A 14,987-nucleotide genomic window follows, 5' to 3' on the forward strand; every position below is an offset into this window, starting at 1 on the left:
AGACCCTTTTGTATTCGGCGCATGTGACAAACTTAAAAGTAAAATAATGTAATTAAAGATTATATAAATATTAGGAGGCGTAATGTCGGAGTGGCACAGACTAAAATACAGTATATACATATGAGATGAGTAGGGCAGTTTGTAAACATTGTTAAAGTTACTAGTGCTCTATTATTAAAGTGATTTCAAGTCTATGTACAGTACATTATTATTAAAAATGTTTTGGGGTGTGTTGACCCCCCCCAAACCAACGGAAAACACAGCCGCATGGGTACTGAAGGAAGGATGTTCATTTTGATTGACAGCATCGTTGGCCTGTAAAATAACAGGACAGCCCTTGTACCATTTTATGACAAACCAATCGGATCCCTCAAGGGCGTGCACATAGTCCAAATTTTACGCGGCGCCATGGGCCGAAAAACCTAGATGGAATATCCCAGTCTTAACCGGTTTCAACCGGTCTTGGGTTTGAAGCATGAGATGAAGAGCTAGCTTACACAGCCCTGCTATCAAATATTATATACGAATAGAACCAATAATAAACTCAAGATTATTTTACTTTGTGATTATGAACCGGAATAACGCAATACGTGTGACTCCGTAAATTGTTAGCTAGCCAGCCAAGGGAAGCTAAGTCATCATTGGCTTGTGCAACAGCAGGCTAACTTGATAACATTTCTCGCCGTCCGCAACGACTTAATCATTGCTAAGATACTTCTAGACTAGTCTGTTACATTTATTTGACATATGGTGAATTACTAAATGTAAATTATACTGAAACTTCGCTTCAGTGGCAGGACATACAGCTAACGGCGTGCTATCAGGACATAAATCATTTGGCTAGCTAGCTAATTAGCCAGGAAGCTAGCTAGCGAATGTCAAACACACTGGAACGTGTGCCATGAGATAGCCTGACACCCAGCCAGACGAGAGTTTTAAAATCAGAGCCAAGTCTTATTTTTTTCATTACAACGGAAAGGCTAAAGAAATAAGGTGAGTTTGGTAGCTAGCTGTGTAACTCAAATTGGTTGAATCTCAAGTTTGAATGGTGATGTAGCTAACGTTAGCATATGCTAATAGCTAGCTGGCTAACTAGCTTTAGCTAGCTGGCTGTTTTTATAGCAAACTAACTTGCTAGCTATTATTGTGAATATTACTTTATATTTTGTTATCACGAGTGAGTGAAGTCAATTAATTGATTATCTTAGACTTAACATGGCTACATTAGCCTGACGTTAGTATATGCGATAAAGTAGCTAGACCTGTGTCAACTTTGAGGTCAGTTAATGTATACGTAACTATGTGGTATTCACAATAGAGGTAACGTTAGCTAACAATAGTAAACGCTAAATTAACCATAAATGAAACAGTAACGTTAGCTAGCAAGCTAACATGATCGACTAGCCGTAGTAGCACTCTTGGATTGCTGGATGGAGGGAGGGGTTGCTGTATTGCGGCGTTGACGTGCTTGTCGGAACTAGAAAACGCTGAAATGTCCGAGTTGCTAGCTGGTTGAACCCGGCACGTGTATAACTAAAACCAGATTACAAGTCGGACATTTTCGATTTTCACAGTTCCGATTAGCACTTGAACGCGCCATAAGTACCACTTGTGGTCCATGGTGTCGCAATTGCCTATATATTAAAGTTGACATGCTTGCGAGTGATGTCGCAATTTTACTCTCACTCAGTATTTCGCCGTTGTTACATGTGGGTGGGTGTAGCAATATAGGGAGTGAAAATAATATATTGGGACAGTGGCATATATTTCATCAGCCATTTGTTTTGGTCAGGTTTTATTTACAGGTGTCTGTAGTTAAGTTCTGTCATTTGTTCTCATGTTTCCCTTCACACCTCCATTCCTAGAGCTCTATGCCAGCAAACATGACAATGTTGGCGGATCATGCAGCAAGACAGCTGCTAGACTTCAGTCAGAAGCTGGACATCAATCTGCTGGACAATGTAGTCAATTCTATGTACTATGACATTGGATCACAGGTGAGAGCTGCTCTTTGCCCTAATGCTGCTCTTTCTTTCGCTATCAGTTGTTTTTTACAACAACAAAGTAATCAGTGATTGGATCATCTCTAATTGACTGAATATCAAAGCCAATGCTGAATTTTCAGTTGCTTTACCCACATGTGTTCTGGCTCTCGCCCAACCCTTTGGTTTATGGGACCAATCCTACAGTCTACAATAGCTTTCCAATTTAGAAATTGTTGGGAGGTACTCAGATCCAGACTCATTGTGAAGAAAAAACTAAGGTCAGTGGGTGTTATGTAAGATTTGGCCGGAGCAAGGAGTTTGGGTAGCCAGACAACTACCCCGTTATTACTCAAAATATAAACATAATTTACTAACATGTTTGTAAACATAAAAAAACACTGTATAGCCTGAACAATCCTTGCATCCATTGCTCTCGCTATGAATTTGTGTGTTTACATTTCTCCATCCTTTAGCTTTTAACAACAACAGTGGCCGGGTTATTTCAACTGTGGATTAGACCTTTAAAGCCACACAGCTCTCAACAGTTTCTCTCTCTTCTCTTCCACAGCAACGCATGGCACAGGAGGTGCTGACCAACCTGAAGGATCACCCGGACGCATGGACACGAGTCGACACCATCCTGGAGTTTTCTCAGAACATGAAGACTAAAGTATGTGTGCCAGTGATGCATTCCTTGTGATCAGTTTACATCCTCTAACCAGGGCATATATATATATATAAATCTCTCTCTCTCTCAACATTGAAAAGCATATCATTACAGCCAGGCATAGGCAGTCCAGTTGAATCCATAGAGATGTGTGGCTCTTGTTTATTACATTTGTTAGCTTTTTATGTCATTTGTAAATCCAAGATACAAGATCTGTCGTCTTAGTGGAAATGAGATGCCGTTGTGAGTTATATGTTTTTCCTGATAGTCTAAGCCTCTCCCTCCTCTTCATTCCAGTACTATGCACTGCAAATTCTGGAGACTGTGATCAAAACACGCTGGAAGATTCTTCCAAGAAATCAATGTGAAGGTAACACCCGCTGCATAGACTGTTTGGAATAACACCACCATATTAGGGCCATGCTTGGGAATGAACAGCAACATTAAGATAAGGGAATAACGTGGCTAGACTATATCGCTAATGTGCCGTGTTATGCAGACACAAACATTTGATCTTTGACAATGTCGAGTCATAACCATTTCTGCAATGTTTTCAGGAATAAAGAAGTATGTCGTTGGTCTGATTATCAAGACCTCATCTGACGCTGCAAATGTTGAGGTAAAGAGTCTTTCCTGTGTTTGACTCTGTTCTCACTGCAATCTTTTCCGTGTTTGTTCCCAAATTTAATCTGCGTTTTTCATCTGTGTGTTTCAGAAAGATGGAGTGTACATTGCTAAACTCAACATGATCCTCGTGCAGGTAATTTAAAAAATAAATAATAATAATTAAGAAACACACGTCTGTCCTGTCATTACACATGGTTAAAACCGAAACAATCAAACTCAACGTGTCTCCTCTGCTTGTGTAGATCCTGAAGCAGGAGTGGCCCAAGCACTGGCCCACCTTCATCAGTGACATCGTGGGTGCCAGCCGCACCAGCGAGAGCCTGTGTCAGAACAACATGATCATCCTCAAGCTGCTAAGTGAGGAGGTCTTTGACTTTTCCAGTGGACAGATGACCCAGGTCAAGGCCAAGCACCTGAAGGACAGGTACATAACGTCCATCTACCTAATAAATAACGTTTGTCATATGCACAGGATACAATGTAGTGTACACAGTACAATGAAATGCTTATTTGTACAGTAAAAGCTTTGACTGCTTGGAGATGTATTGTATATTGCAAAGACTCTGTTTCCTACGTATTAGTGGTTGATGTCATTACCAGTCTCTTCATGGCAACTGAATTGTAAGGTTTTTATTAAATTATTTAAAAGCATGGGTAGATAAGATGGAATTGTACACTGACATGCTATTTAGTAATGATTTTCTTTTTCTTTCAGCATGTGCAATGAATTCTCACAAATATTCCAGCTCTGCCAGTTTGTCATGGTAAGCAAATGGCTCAGGGATTCTAAACGGTCTTGATATGAAATTGACATGTTGAATACCCAACATGTAAAATGCAAACTTTTTCTGCAGGAAAACTCTCAGAATGCCCCTCTGGTCCAAGCCACACTCGAGACTCTCCTGCGTTTCCTGAACTGGATCCCCCTGGGGTACATATTTGAGACCAAATTGATCAGCACTCTGGTGTACAAGGTAACTCAACTCCTGATGACTCACTTGCACCTGTCCCCATACTGAAAATGAAATGACTAAGTATCGACTTATTACTACTTCTCGGTTCCATTGAAACATCTCCCTAGGCAATTTAGTGGTGTTTTGTTGTGATTCAGCAATACCGGCTTGTGGAAACTCAAAACAGCAGTTAAACTATAGGCTTCCTCTCACAAAGGCGCACTTGCATTGGTTTTGCTTGCAAGTGCGTAAGAACCGGAGGAACAGTATAGTGAAAGTTGAGGCATTTGCACCTTGTTGCTTCGGCGACTTGGTCTGCTGCAAACACTCATACACTTGTGCCCGTATACAGGCTGAAAATGGCAGATTTGTCCACTAATAAGTGCCTAAATTTGAACGTAGGGTCTGTACAGTAACATGTTATACACGAAGTCAGAGCTCTGGCTCTGCACTTCACAGCGCTCTATTCTGAACTTGAGCACCGCGTGCGGCCAGAAGCTGCCCATATCCCTCCCGGTAGTTGGAGAACTTCAGATTTTTTTGTCGTTGTCTGACTGAGGGAAATGCTGTAAATTAAGAGGACTATGTATTTTGAAAGATGAGGCATGAGGATTATAGTAAACACCGCTTTGTCATACATGTAAGCCAAACACTTCCAAATGTGCACTTCACATTTCCAAATCAATTAACTCTTGTCATATAGTGTCAACAGTTATGATCACTATGTTTGATGTACAGTTACAAGATGACATGGCATCATACCCTGGGTTGTCCTGAACAGAATGAGCCTATGTTAATTGTGAAGGAAATTTGCAGCAGCAGCACACACACCTGAATGCACTGATGACTCCTTTCTATGTGCACTAAAACGATGATCTCTTTCTCTGAATTGCCTTGTGAACACTGTAATATCATATTTTTTAACAGCTTGTCACGTTGGCAATAGAACAAGCTTTCAAATCATACCCACTTGATGCAGATTGCGTTTTATAATGGGATGTTATTGGATTGCGTAAACCAAAATAGTAATTGTGCGTTGGAGGAACTAGAGTTCAAGACTAAACTTCAAGTGTGCTTGCTCTAGTTCCTCAACAGCACAGATAGGAGAGCAACAAAAAAAGAGAAGCTTATAGTTGAATAATCTTCTTTGAGAGGTGTGTGGCCACTTGGAGACACCAGTTAGTCCTCTCACTCAAACCCTTGTCATTTTTTTTGTCTTATGTTGCACCTACCCCACATTTTCTAGGAATATTCTTATATTACTGAATGTATCCAGAGTATTTTTAGATTTCGTTATCAGCAAATGTGTCAAAGTACAGAGTGTAAAATGCACATAAAATCAAGTGTAATGTTTGCATTCAGTTTTGTCTGGTGAACTGTTGTGTACTCAACTTCGGTCCAACACTTTTCTTATTGGACAAGCTCAAGTAGTCCCTCCATGTTTCAGTCAGTTTTCTCCTGATTGGTGCTTAGTGAATACGACCATGTTGACTAACCTCTTTTTCCTCTCGTCCGTTCCCAGTTCTTGAACGTACCCATGTTCCGCAATGTGACGCTGAAGTGTCTGACGGAGATCGCCGGTGTGAGCGTCAACCAGTACGAGGAGCAGTTTGTCAACCTCTTCACGCTCACCATGTGTCAGCTCAAACAGGTACACTCCATGTCCCCTCAAATGGGTACACTCCATGTCCCCTCAAATGGGTACACTCCATGTCCCCTCAAATGGGTACACTCCATGTCCCCTCAAATGGGTACACTCCATGTCCCCTCAAATGGGTACACTCCATGTCCCCTCAAATGGGTACACTCCATGTCCCCTCAAATGGGTACACTCCATATGTTTCAACAACGATCATATTGCAGGCATAAGAACTATTAAGAAGTTAGCTTACATTTTTACATAAAATGTAATGTGTGTATTAACAGTAATTGGCGCATCAAAGAATCTGTATTTTCACCGGTCTCTCTCTTCGTGTTAGATGCTCCCCCTGAACACCAACATCCGCCTGGCATATTCCAACGGCAAGGACGACGAGCAGAACTTCATCCAGAACCTCAGCCTGTTTCTCTGCACCTTCCTGAAAGAGCACGGACAGCTCATCGAGAAGAGGCCCAACCTTAGGGAGACACTTGTGGAGGTGACGTTCATGCCTTTGACCTCAAGTTCTTTTTTTCCCTTTTAGTTTTTATCCTCAAGTCACACACCATTGAAATGGAGCTAGCCCCCCAATCCTAATCATTCTCCTTACCTTCTGTTCTAATCACCCCCCCCCACCCCTCCAGGCTCTCCACTACATGCTGCTGGTGTCTGAGGTGGAGGAGACGGAGATCTTTAAGATCTGTCTGGAGTACTGGAACCATTTGGCGGCCGAGCTCTACAGGGAGAGCCCCTTCTCTACCTCCACCTCCCCCCTGCTCTCTGGAAGCCAGCACTTTGACGTTCCCCCACGCCGGCACCTCTACCTGCCCGTGCTCTCCAAGGTGAGAAGAAACGTACACAGAGACGGACGGGCGGATACACACACTTTTGACCTTCCACCAAACCAATGTCCTTCAGGGTCCTGGCATAGGGCACACCTTAGCAAAGCAATCTACAAAAGACAACAATGTGTTACAGTCGGACAAGTTCATATAGTTCCCACCACTTCAAACCGTTTTCTCCCTACTGAACACAACCTTGACGTTCTACTGTGTTTCCTATTGACAGTCCCTGCCTCACCATGGGGTCTCTTTATTTAGATTGTCCATTAATAGTCACTGGCATTTTGTCTGCCCGGTCACACAGGTGCGTACGCTGATGGTGAGCCGAATGGCCAAGCCAGAGGAGGTGCTGGTGGTGGAGAACGACCAGGGAGAGGTGGTCCGAGAGTTCATGAAGGACACAGACTCAATCAACCTCTATAAGAACATGAGAGAGACACTGGGTGAGTGCCTGGCCCAGGACAGTCTAAACATCTCACACACATGCCCTCTCTCTAGTCTGATGTCAAGTATAGTTGCCCCTCAATCTTTTCCTCTGTCAAATGTACTTTCCACAATTGATCAATCTGTCAGTGACACACACCTCAGCACACATCTCTCCCTCACACTTTTGTTCGCTGTTGATAAGGTAGGGCACGATACACATACTCCCTCTCTCTGTGACTAGCATACCTCCCCCTCTCCCCCCCCCCAGTCTACCTGACCCATTTGGACTATGCGGACACGGAGCGCATCATGACGGAGAAGCTGCACAACCAGGTCAACGGGACCGAGTGGTCCTGGAGGAACCTGAACACGCTGTGCTGGGCCATCGGCTCCATCAGCGGGGCCATGCACGAGGAGGACGAGAAGAGGTTCCTGGTCACCGTCATCAAGGTCTGTAGTAGTCTGTGTAACGGACACAGCGCTCGCAGCCACACGCAGACGCGCATACACACACCGCACCTTCACAGGTAGCTACAGTCTTTAAAGGGGACAATACACACATGCAGTAGTTGCTGGTCTTAGTCATCAATTTTGTTCTCTGTTAGACCAGAAATGTTCCCTTTACTGTTCAGAAATTGAATGGCCTGCCCCTTGAGACGTTGCAGTCCGACTGTGCGTGTTGAGCCTGTGTCATGAGGGGCGCAGAGTAACAGGGCTGTGTCTACGCAGCGGACTCAGAACAGTGGGTACTTGGAGTGATTGATCGAACTGACATTTGGCAAAAGAAAATAAAAAAAAATAATCATACACTTATGGAGAAATTCCACGTCCAAGTCACTTGACAAGACTTAACATGTAAATGCTGCTGTAGAGTGACTGCCAGGATGTTCTGAGCTGCGTTTCTGTGTTATTGACCAACTGTCGTTTTCTCATGTCTCCAGGACCTTCTGGGTCTTTGTGAGCAGAAGAGGGGGAAGGACAACAAGGCCATCATCGCCTCAAACATCATGTACATCGTGGGCCAGTACCCACGCTTCCTCCGAGCTCACTGGAAGTTCCTCAAGACCGTCGTTAACAAGCTCTTTGAGTTCATGCACGGTAAGCAACTTTGTTCAGGTCACCACTTGCATATCTTCCATGCAAAATACCAGGGCCGTATTAATTTGTCACTAGACAGAAAACCAACAAACAGGGAGGGACTACCTGGACTAGTCCAATAAGAAACACTTCTTTGCGGTTTACGTTTCAAAGCGTTTAAAACTGAACACGCCCCAACAGTGTTTATTTTATTGAGCATTTTATTTGAACGTAATTGTTCCCGGCAGAGACTCACGACGGCGTGCAGGACATGGCGTGCGACACCTTCATCAAGATCGCCCAGAAGTGCCGGCGCCACTTTGTCCAGGTGCAGGTGGGCGAGGTGATGCCCTTCATCGACGAGATCCTCAACAACATCAACACCATCATCTGTGACCTCCAGCCCCAACAGGTACACAGATGCACCAAGATTAGCCGTAACACAGTTGAGCTACAGGCCCCTGAAAACAACCAAAACTAAGAGTAAAATACAGTAGTAGTTGAAAAACTATTTAAAATGGCAACGCGGGTTTTGAGTTTCCATTGGCCAAGTTCAGGGAGCACCCTGTTTCCAGGTGTCATGTGAAATGGCTGGAGTTGGTTATGAAGCAGCAGATGTTCATATGCCCGTAATCCACCTCATCTCTCTTTGCCTCAGGTGCACACGTTCTACGAGGCGGTGGGCTACATGATCGGGGCCCAGACGGACCAGGCTGTGCAGGAGCACCTCATCGAGAAGTACATGCTGCTACCCAACCAGGTGTGGGACAGCATCATCCAACAGGCCACCAAGGTAAGTCACACTCCACTATGGGATTGTGTTTGTAAACCTTGGTTTCAAAGCATTTTACATTGTATGCATGCAGCACAACCCAAACAACACAAGTGTCCCCCACTTTGTACCGCTGTGCCATGGAGAAATTAAGAGAAAGACCCACTGTCTTAAGAGGCCCTTGTAGTTTTACAGCAACATCATTACCGGTGCTTTTTCTCCCAATTGTTTCAACTGGCAAAGCCTCGTCTTTTTGCACTTCAGTAAAAAGCTATCCAGAGCAACCTGTTGTCCGTGAAAGCATTTTTTTTAATATATTTTTTTGAATTTTCCCCCTTTTTCTCCCCAATTTCGTGGTATCCAATTGCTTAGTGGCTACTATCTTGTCTCATCGCTACAACTCCCGTATGGGCTCGGGACAAAGGTTGAAAGTCATGCGTCCTCCGATACACAACCCAACATAGCCGCACTGCTTCTTTAAGACAGTGCAATCCAACCCAGAAGCCAGCCGCACCAATGTGTCGGAGGAAACACCGTGCACATGGCAACCTTGGTTAGCGCGCACTGGCCCGCCACAGGAGTCGCACTGGCCCGCCACAGGAGTCGCACTGGCCCGCCACAGGAGTCGCACTGGCCCGCCACAGGAGTCGCACTGGCCCGCCACAGGAGTCGCACTGGCCCGCCACAGGAGTCGCACTGGCCCGCCACAGGAGTCGCACTGGCCCGCCACAGGAGTCGCACTGGCCCGCCACAGGAGTCGCACTGGCCCGCCACAGGAGTCGCACTGGCCCGCCACAGGAGTCGCACTGGCCCGCCACAGGAGTCGCTGGTGCGCGATGAGACAAGAATTTCCCTACCAGCCAAACCCTCCCTAACCTGGACGAAGTCTAGGCCAATTGTGCGTCGCCCCACGGACCTCCCGGTCGACAGAGCCTGGGCGCGAACCCAGAGTCTCTGGTGGCACAGCTGGCGCTGCAGTACAGCGCCCTTAACCGCTGCGGCATCATGGAGGCCTTGTGAAAGCATTTTAACTGACTTGTGTCTCTCTCCCCTCCAGAATGTGGACATCCTGAAGGATGCAGAGACAGTGCGTCAGCTGGGCAGCATCCTGAAGACCAACGTGCGGGCCTGCAAGGCCGTGGGACACCCTTTCGTGGTGCAGCTGGGACGTATCTACCTGGACATGCTCAATGTCTACAAGTGTCTGAGTGAGAACATCTCCTCTGCCATCCAGACCAACGGTGAGACCTAGTCTGTGAGTGGTCTATGTGTCTGTCTTTGGTCTATCTGATCTGTGTGCCTGAGGTGCTTGTTTGTCTTGGTGTGTGTGTGCTTAACTGTCTGTCTGCAGCTGCGGCATCAGTCACAGAACTACAAGCCCATTCTAACGGTGCATTCAAGACAATTGGGAACCGTTCACAGCCATTTTTCTCAGTCTGAGCTCTTTTGTCTCATGAGTTCTCAGTTGTTTTGTACGCAGCATAACGTTTCTAAAGTGTCACTGAGCTCTCCAATGCTAACTCCATGCTACCATGCTAAACCCTATGCTAGCTAACTAACTCTCTCTATTGTCCTACTAGGAGAGATGGTGACCAAGCAGCCCCTGATCCGGAGCATGAGGACGGTGAAGAGAGAAACGCTCAAGCTGATCTCAGGTTGGGTCAGCCGCTCCAACGACCCACAAATGGCGAGTCTGTCCTGTCTTAATCAAATCTAGTCGCAGCCTATAGGGAATGCTGTAGACCAGTGGTTCTCCTATAGATCCTCTTAGAAGGCTGTAATTGAAAATATGAAATTGTTCTTAACTGACTTGCCTAGTTAATTAAGTAAAGAAGAAAAGGAATCTAAATGTAATGGTGGGATCAGAGCGGACATCTCTCAGGCCATAGATGGCCTGTCTAAACCACACCATAGAGAAACCGGAGGCAGAAAGACAACCAGAAAGATCCAACTAGCTGTCTAGACTAGCTTAAACTCCACACAGCCCTTATAGGTCCTTGGACACCAACCTCATCCAGAGGCATCATGCCCATTGAAACTATTTCATCCACTTACAGGTTGAAGAGGCAGAATAGCTCACATCACAGACCAAGATATGTTCTACTTCCTCTTCTAAAATAACTATGGTGCCGATGACTTGAACCACTGCTACTCTCGCTGGTAGCAGCCCCAAGCCCTCGCTGGTAGCACCAAGCCCTCAAGTTATCTGACAGATTGTTTAACGTTAGACTGAATGGCTCAGTATTAACTGGTCACGTTCTACCATGTTCCGTGGTTCTTACAGGTGGGGGAGAACTTTGTACCGCCCCTGCTGGAGGCCGTACTCATCGACTACCAGCGCAACGTCCCTGCCGCCAGAGAGCCCGAGGTGCTCAGCACCATGGCGACCATCGTCAACAAGCTGGGCGGACACATCACAGGGGAGATCCCGAAGATCTTCGACGCAGTCTTCGAGTGCACTTTGAACATGATCAATAAAGTATGTTTCATAAATGTTTTCTCTACTATTATGGCACTAAACTAGAATGCTGTAGTCTATTAATTAGTTTGTGTTCTTAGCTGGCCCTTATAGACTGCACATGATGTCAAAGGAACATTAACAGAAAGACACAGATGTGTTAGTTTGCAGCCTTGTCAAATTCGGTGCTTCCTCCACAATGGACTGCACTGGCCAAAATGGCTGCCACAGTGAACCTGTAGTTCATGGGCCCCACATCCCTTTTGCATGGGTGTACGGGATAGATTTGTACTACAGACAATTGGTGAAGTCTATCCAATGCAAGGTTGTAAACTGAAGGATTGTTGAACACAGGACACTAGTTATATGCTTGGAAAAATAAATACTTTATATGACTGAGTCCTAGTCTTTATTCCTTATAGAAAGTAATTCCACTCACATTGTCCAACTTTAATTGTCCCAATTTTTTTCTCCTCTCCAGGACTTTGAGGAGTACCCAGAGCATAGGACCCATTTCTTCTACCTCCTCCAAGCGGTGAACTCTCAGTGCTTCCCGGCCTTTCTCTCCATTCCCCCGGCCCAGTTTAAACTGGTTCTGGACTCCATTATCTGGGCCTTCAAACACACCATGAGGAACGTTGCAGACACTGGTAAGACCCTCCCCTCCATATGCTTTGGCCTTACCTAACTGTTGATACATACATACACGAGATTGGAACTGTGTGTTGATGAATGAAGTTGTCAGACTCATCTGAGGTGAAATGCAGTTCACTTAACTCTATTTCAAATATGTTGGGTGTTTCAGACACAGATGAACTCTAAACCTGGACTAAAGCTTTTTAATGGACAAATGCTTTATTGTCCAGGACTAGGCTTAATCAGTCTGGGGAAAATAGTCCTTATGGTACATTGTGGAATTATTATTGTCATCAAGCCACTCATCTCTGGGTCCTCCAGGTCTGCAGATTCTTTACACCCTGCTGCAGAACGTGGCCCAGGAGGAGGCTGCCGCACAGAGCTTCTACCAGACTTACTTCTGTGACATCCTCCAGCACATCTTCTCTGTCGTCACAGATACCTCACACACAGCAGGTGAGAGGGTGGTGGGGTCGGTGGCTGACGGTTAAATATCACCGGAAACATCTGGTACTGTTATAAGTGTTGGGTACAGGCGAGGAATCAGAGGCCATGTTATACACTAGATGGTTTGATTCCTGAAGGGGATATTTCACTTTGGTGTCACATCGCAGCAGTCAAACAGACATGGCAGATGGACACGACAACATGCTTAAGTGTCACCGGTGAGTGCAAGACAAGTGTGGGTACAATTGATGTTATGCTTGACTTTCTGCAGGGCTAACCATGCACGCGTCCATCCTGGCGTACATGTTCAACCTGGTGGAGGAGGGTAAAATCAGCGCCTCCCTCAACCCAGCCAGCCAGCACAATCAAGGCTACGTTCAGGAATACGTGGCCAACCTGCTCAAGACGGCCTTCCCCCATCTACAAGAGTAAGTGTCTGTCATCCTGCGTATGAGGGCCCCTGTCAATTAAAATGAAACATTTTGTTGTACTCTACTCTGAACACTAAGATAGGGATTTGTTAGTTTGCAGCCTTGTCAAATTCTGTGCTTCCTCTACAATGGACTGCACTGGCCCAAATGGCTGCCACAGTGAACCTGTAGTTCATGGGCCTCATCTCTTTTATATTGGTGTCGGGGATACATTTGTACTACAGACAACAACTGGTTGATCGAAAGTGATCTACTTATTGTAGGTAGGTGAATGTGTTGTGATCCTGACTCTCCTCTCCATTCAAGTGCCCAGGTGAAGGTGTTTGTGACAGGTCTGTTCAGCTTGAACCAGGACATCCCTGCTTTCAAGGAGCACCTGAGGGACTTCCTGGTGCAGATCAAGGTGAGTCACTCTGGTTTTGTAGCCACACACACGGGTGCAAACACTTAGTAACTCTGACTATCAGTCTGAGGTGTCAAACCACTGGAGCATGGTAGATGGACATATTTGTCCCTCACACTCAACTCTCAACTTCCTCTCTTTACTCCCTGTCCAGGAGTTTGCTGGCGAGGACACCACAGACCTGTTCCTGGAGGAGCGGGAGACGTCGCTGCGGCAGGCCCAGGAGGAGAAACACAAGCTGCAGATGTCAGTCCCCGGCATCCTCAACCCCCATGAGCTCCCCGAGGAAATGTGCGACTAAGTGCCGCCACATAGGAACGAACACAACAGCGAACATGTACAGTTTTTGGAAAAAAAGAAAGCCAAGAGAAGCTGGGAGCTCTTGTCAATTGTGTGTGAGATTGAGAGGTGCTTTGTCGACCAAATCAATGCCAATATGTAAATGAGAATTGCGCCTCCGATTCGGCACTCACATTTTTTGCATACGGAAGCATTTTATACAGTCATTTGTGTAATAATACGGTAATGCTCCTTTTCCCTCGCTAATTCAAGCTTTATATTTTTGGTCATCCTCTCTGTTTAGCCGTGCATGAAGTTGAAAGAATTAAATAATTATTTTTAACCCTTCCTTTCCCTTCACCCCCCCACCAACCATCCTTCTATTTGTTTATATGTAAGATATGTTAAAAGCACATGCAAAAGGGTTACTTTAAAAAGTGCTCTAGCGTCAGGAAGTGCTCCTATAAAGAGCTTTGTGTGTTTTTCAGAGGAGCCGCATGGCCTACAGATGAATGTGACGGTCAAGGGTGGTAAATGACGCTGCTTCCTTTTGTTTCTGTTTTGGCAGCAGTTTTTATGTGGCGAGTCTGGTTCTGTTTGCACCCAAAACTAACAGATCTGACATTTGGACGAGAATGTTAGATCAAAGGAAGGTTATGTGCATATCATCTTGTTTGTAAAGCTGTCTTAGTACTAAGGGAACATAAAGTTGGTTATTTTTACAAAACTGTATGTCCTATACCGTTTGTGTGTGTTTGTTTCATTTAGTTGTTGAAGGTTATTAAATCCGATTTCTGGAATTAGGATTTGAAACCACTAACACTCAGAGGTCTGCATTTTGAACTTTAAGGTCAAAATACTCAAGGAAATACTTTGTAGTAACAAACAAAAAACGACATGGTATAATACAAATTCCCCAAATGAATAAAAGGTATGCTGTGTGCCAATGAGGGCGATCTATTAACCTGAGCCGCAGCGCACCGGTCCATGGCCAGTGACGCGAATGGGCACAAGCGGTGAGAGGTGTACCCACTCCAATCGAACCATAATCTGCGTGGCGCTGTAATGTCAACAAGGCAGCATTGTGCATCGTCCAGAAACAAACATCTATTTTCCGTCAAATATGTGTTCAACATTTCAAAAATAGATATCAATGGGAAAGCCGATCAAGTTTAAAAAAAATCTAAAGTAATCACATTCATGTGAAAACAGAATCCTTGTCATTACTGAACGGGCCACCTGGCTCACGCGCTGGAGGCAGCACGGTTCCAAAACGAATTAATGAACTTTTAACCCGGTACATTCTTCCCTCATCGGGGTAATCCGGGCCAGATAATCGAATACC

At 45.3% G+C, this 14,987-nt stretch overlaps 1 protein-coding gene and 3 non-coding genes across 4 annotated transcripts; all 4 read left to right on the top strand.

Annotated features, from left to right (window-relative positions):
* Positions 1 to 363: 363 nt before the first annotated feature.
* LOC110493719 (exportin-1) lies at positions 364 to 14,369 on the top strand. The gene is made up of 25 exons (XM_021568137.3): positions 364 to 993; positions 1,866 to 1,997; positions 2,554 to 2,655; positions 2,950 to 3,022; positions 3,210 to 3,271; positions 3,368 to 3,412; positions 3,522 to 3,703; positions 3,995 to 4,043; positions 4,134 to 4,253; positions 5,755 to 5,883; positions 6,212 to 6,370; positions 6,516 to 6,713; positions 7,018 to 7,156; positions 7,408 to 7,589; positions 8,081 to 8,237; positions 8,465 to 8,628; positions 8,875 to 9,009; positions 10,046 to 10,229; positions 10,569 to 10,675; positions 11,273 to 11,467; positions 11,928 to 12,096; positions 12,404 to 12,538; positions 12,801 to 12,957; positions 13,267 to 13,363; positions 13,518 to 14,369. Exons 2-25 carry the CDS (start codon positions 1,872 to 1,874, stop codon positions 13,662 to 13,664), a joined length of 3,213 nt encoding a protein of 1,070 aa, XP_021423812.1. The 5' UTR covers positions 364 to 993; positions 1,866 to 1,871; the 3' UTR covers positions 13,665 to 14,369.
* On the top strand, positions 7,783 to 7,915 carry LOC118940675 (small nucleolar RNA SNORA17). The gene has a single exon (XR_005037261.1). It is a non-coding gene; the product is annotated as a small nucleolar RNA SNORA17 (small nucleolar RNA).
* Positions 11,613 to 11,749, top strand: LOC118940670 (small nucleolar RNA SNORA5). The gene has a single exon (XR_005037256.1). It is a non-coding gene; the product is annotated as a small nucleolar RNA SNORA5 (small nucleolar RNA).
* LOC118940671 (small nucleolar RNA SNORA5) lies at positions 13,056 to 13,190 on the top strand. Its single transcript, XR_005037257.1, has one exon. It is a non-coding gene; the product is annotated as a small nucleolar RNA SNORA5 (small nucleolar RNA).
* Positions 14,370 to 14,987: the final 618 nt, after the last annotated feature.

This window comes from Oncorhynchus mykiss, chromosome 17, assembly GCF_057628025.1.
Source record: "Oncorhynchus mykiss isolate SJ-2025 chromosome 17, ASM5762802v1, whole genome shotgun sequence".
Lineage (NCBI taxonomy): Eukaryota > Metazoa > Chordata > Actinopteri > Salmoniformes > Salmonidae > Oncorhynchus > Oncorhynchus mykiss.

What these genes read in the sequence shown, in the direction of transcription:
- LOC110493719 (XM_021568137.3), top strand. Translation starts at nt 1,872, where the DNA reads ATGCCAGCAAACATGACAATGTTGGCGGATCATGCAGCAAGACAGCTG. An exon ending in CTGACGCTGCAAATGTTGAG is followed by an intron (nt 3,272 to 3,367) that starts GTAAAGAGTCTT and finishes TGTGTGTTTCAG; the next exon opens with AAAGATGGAGTGTACATTGC. An exon ending in TCATCCAACAGGCCACCAAG is followed by an intron (nt 9,010 to 10,045) that starts GTAAGTCACACT and finishes TCTCCCCTCCAG; the next exon opens with AATGTGGACATCCTGAAGGA.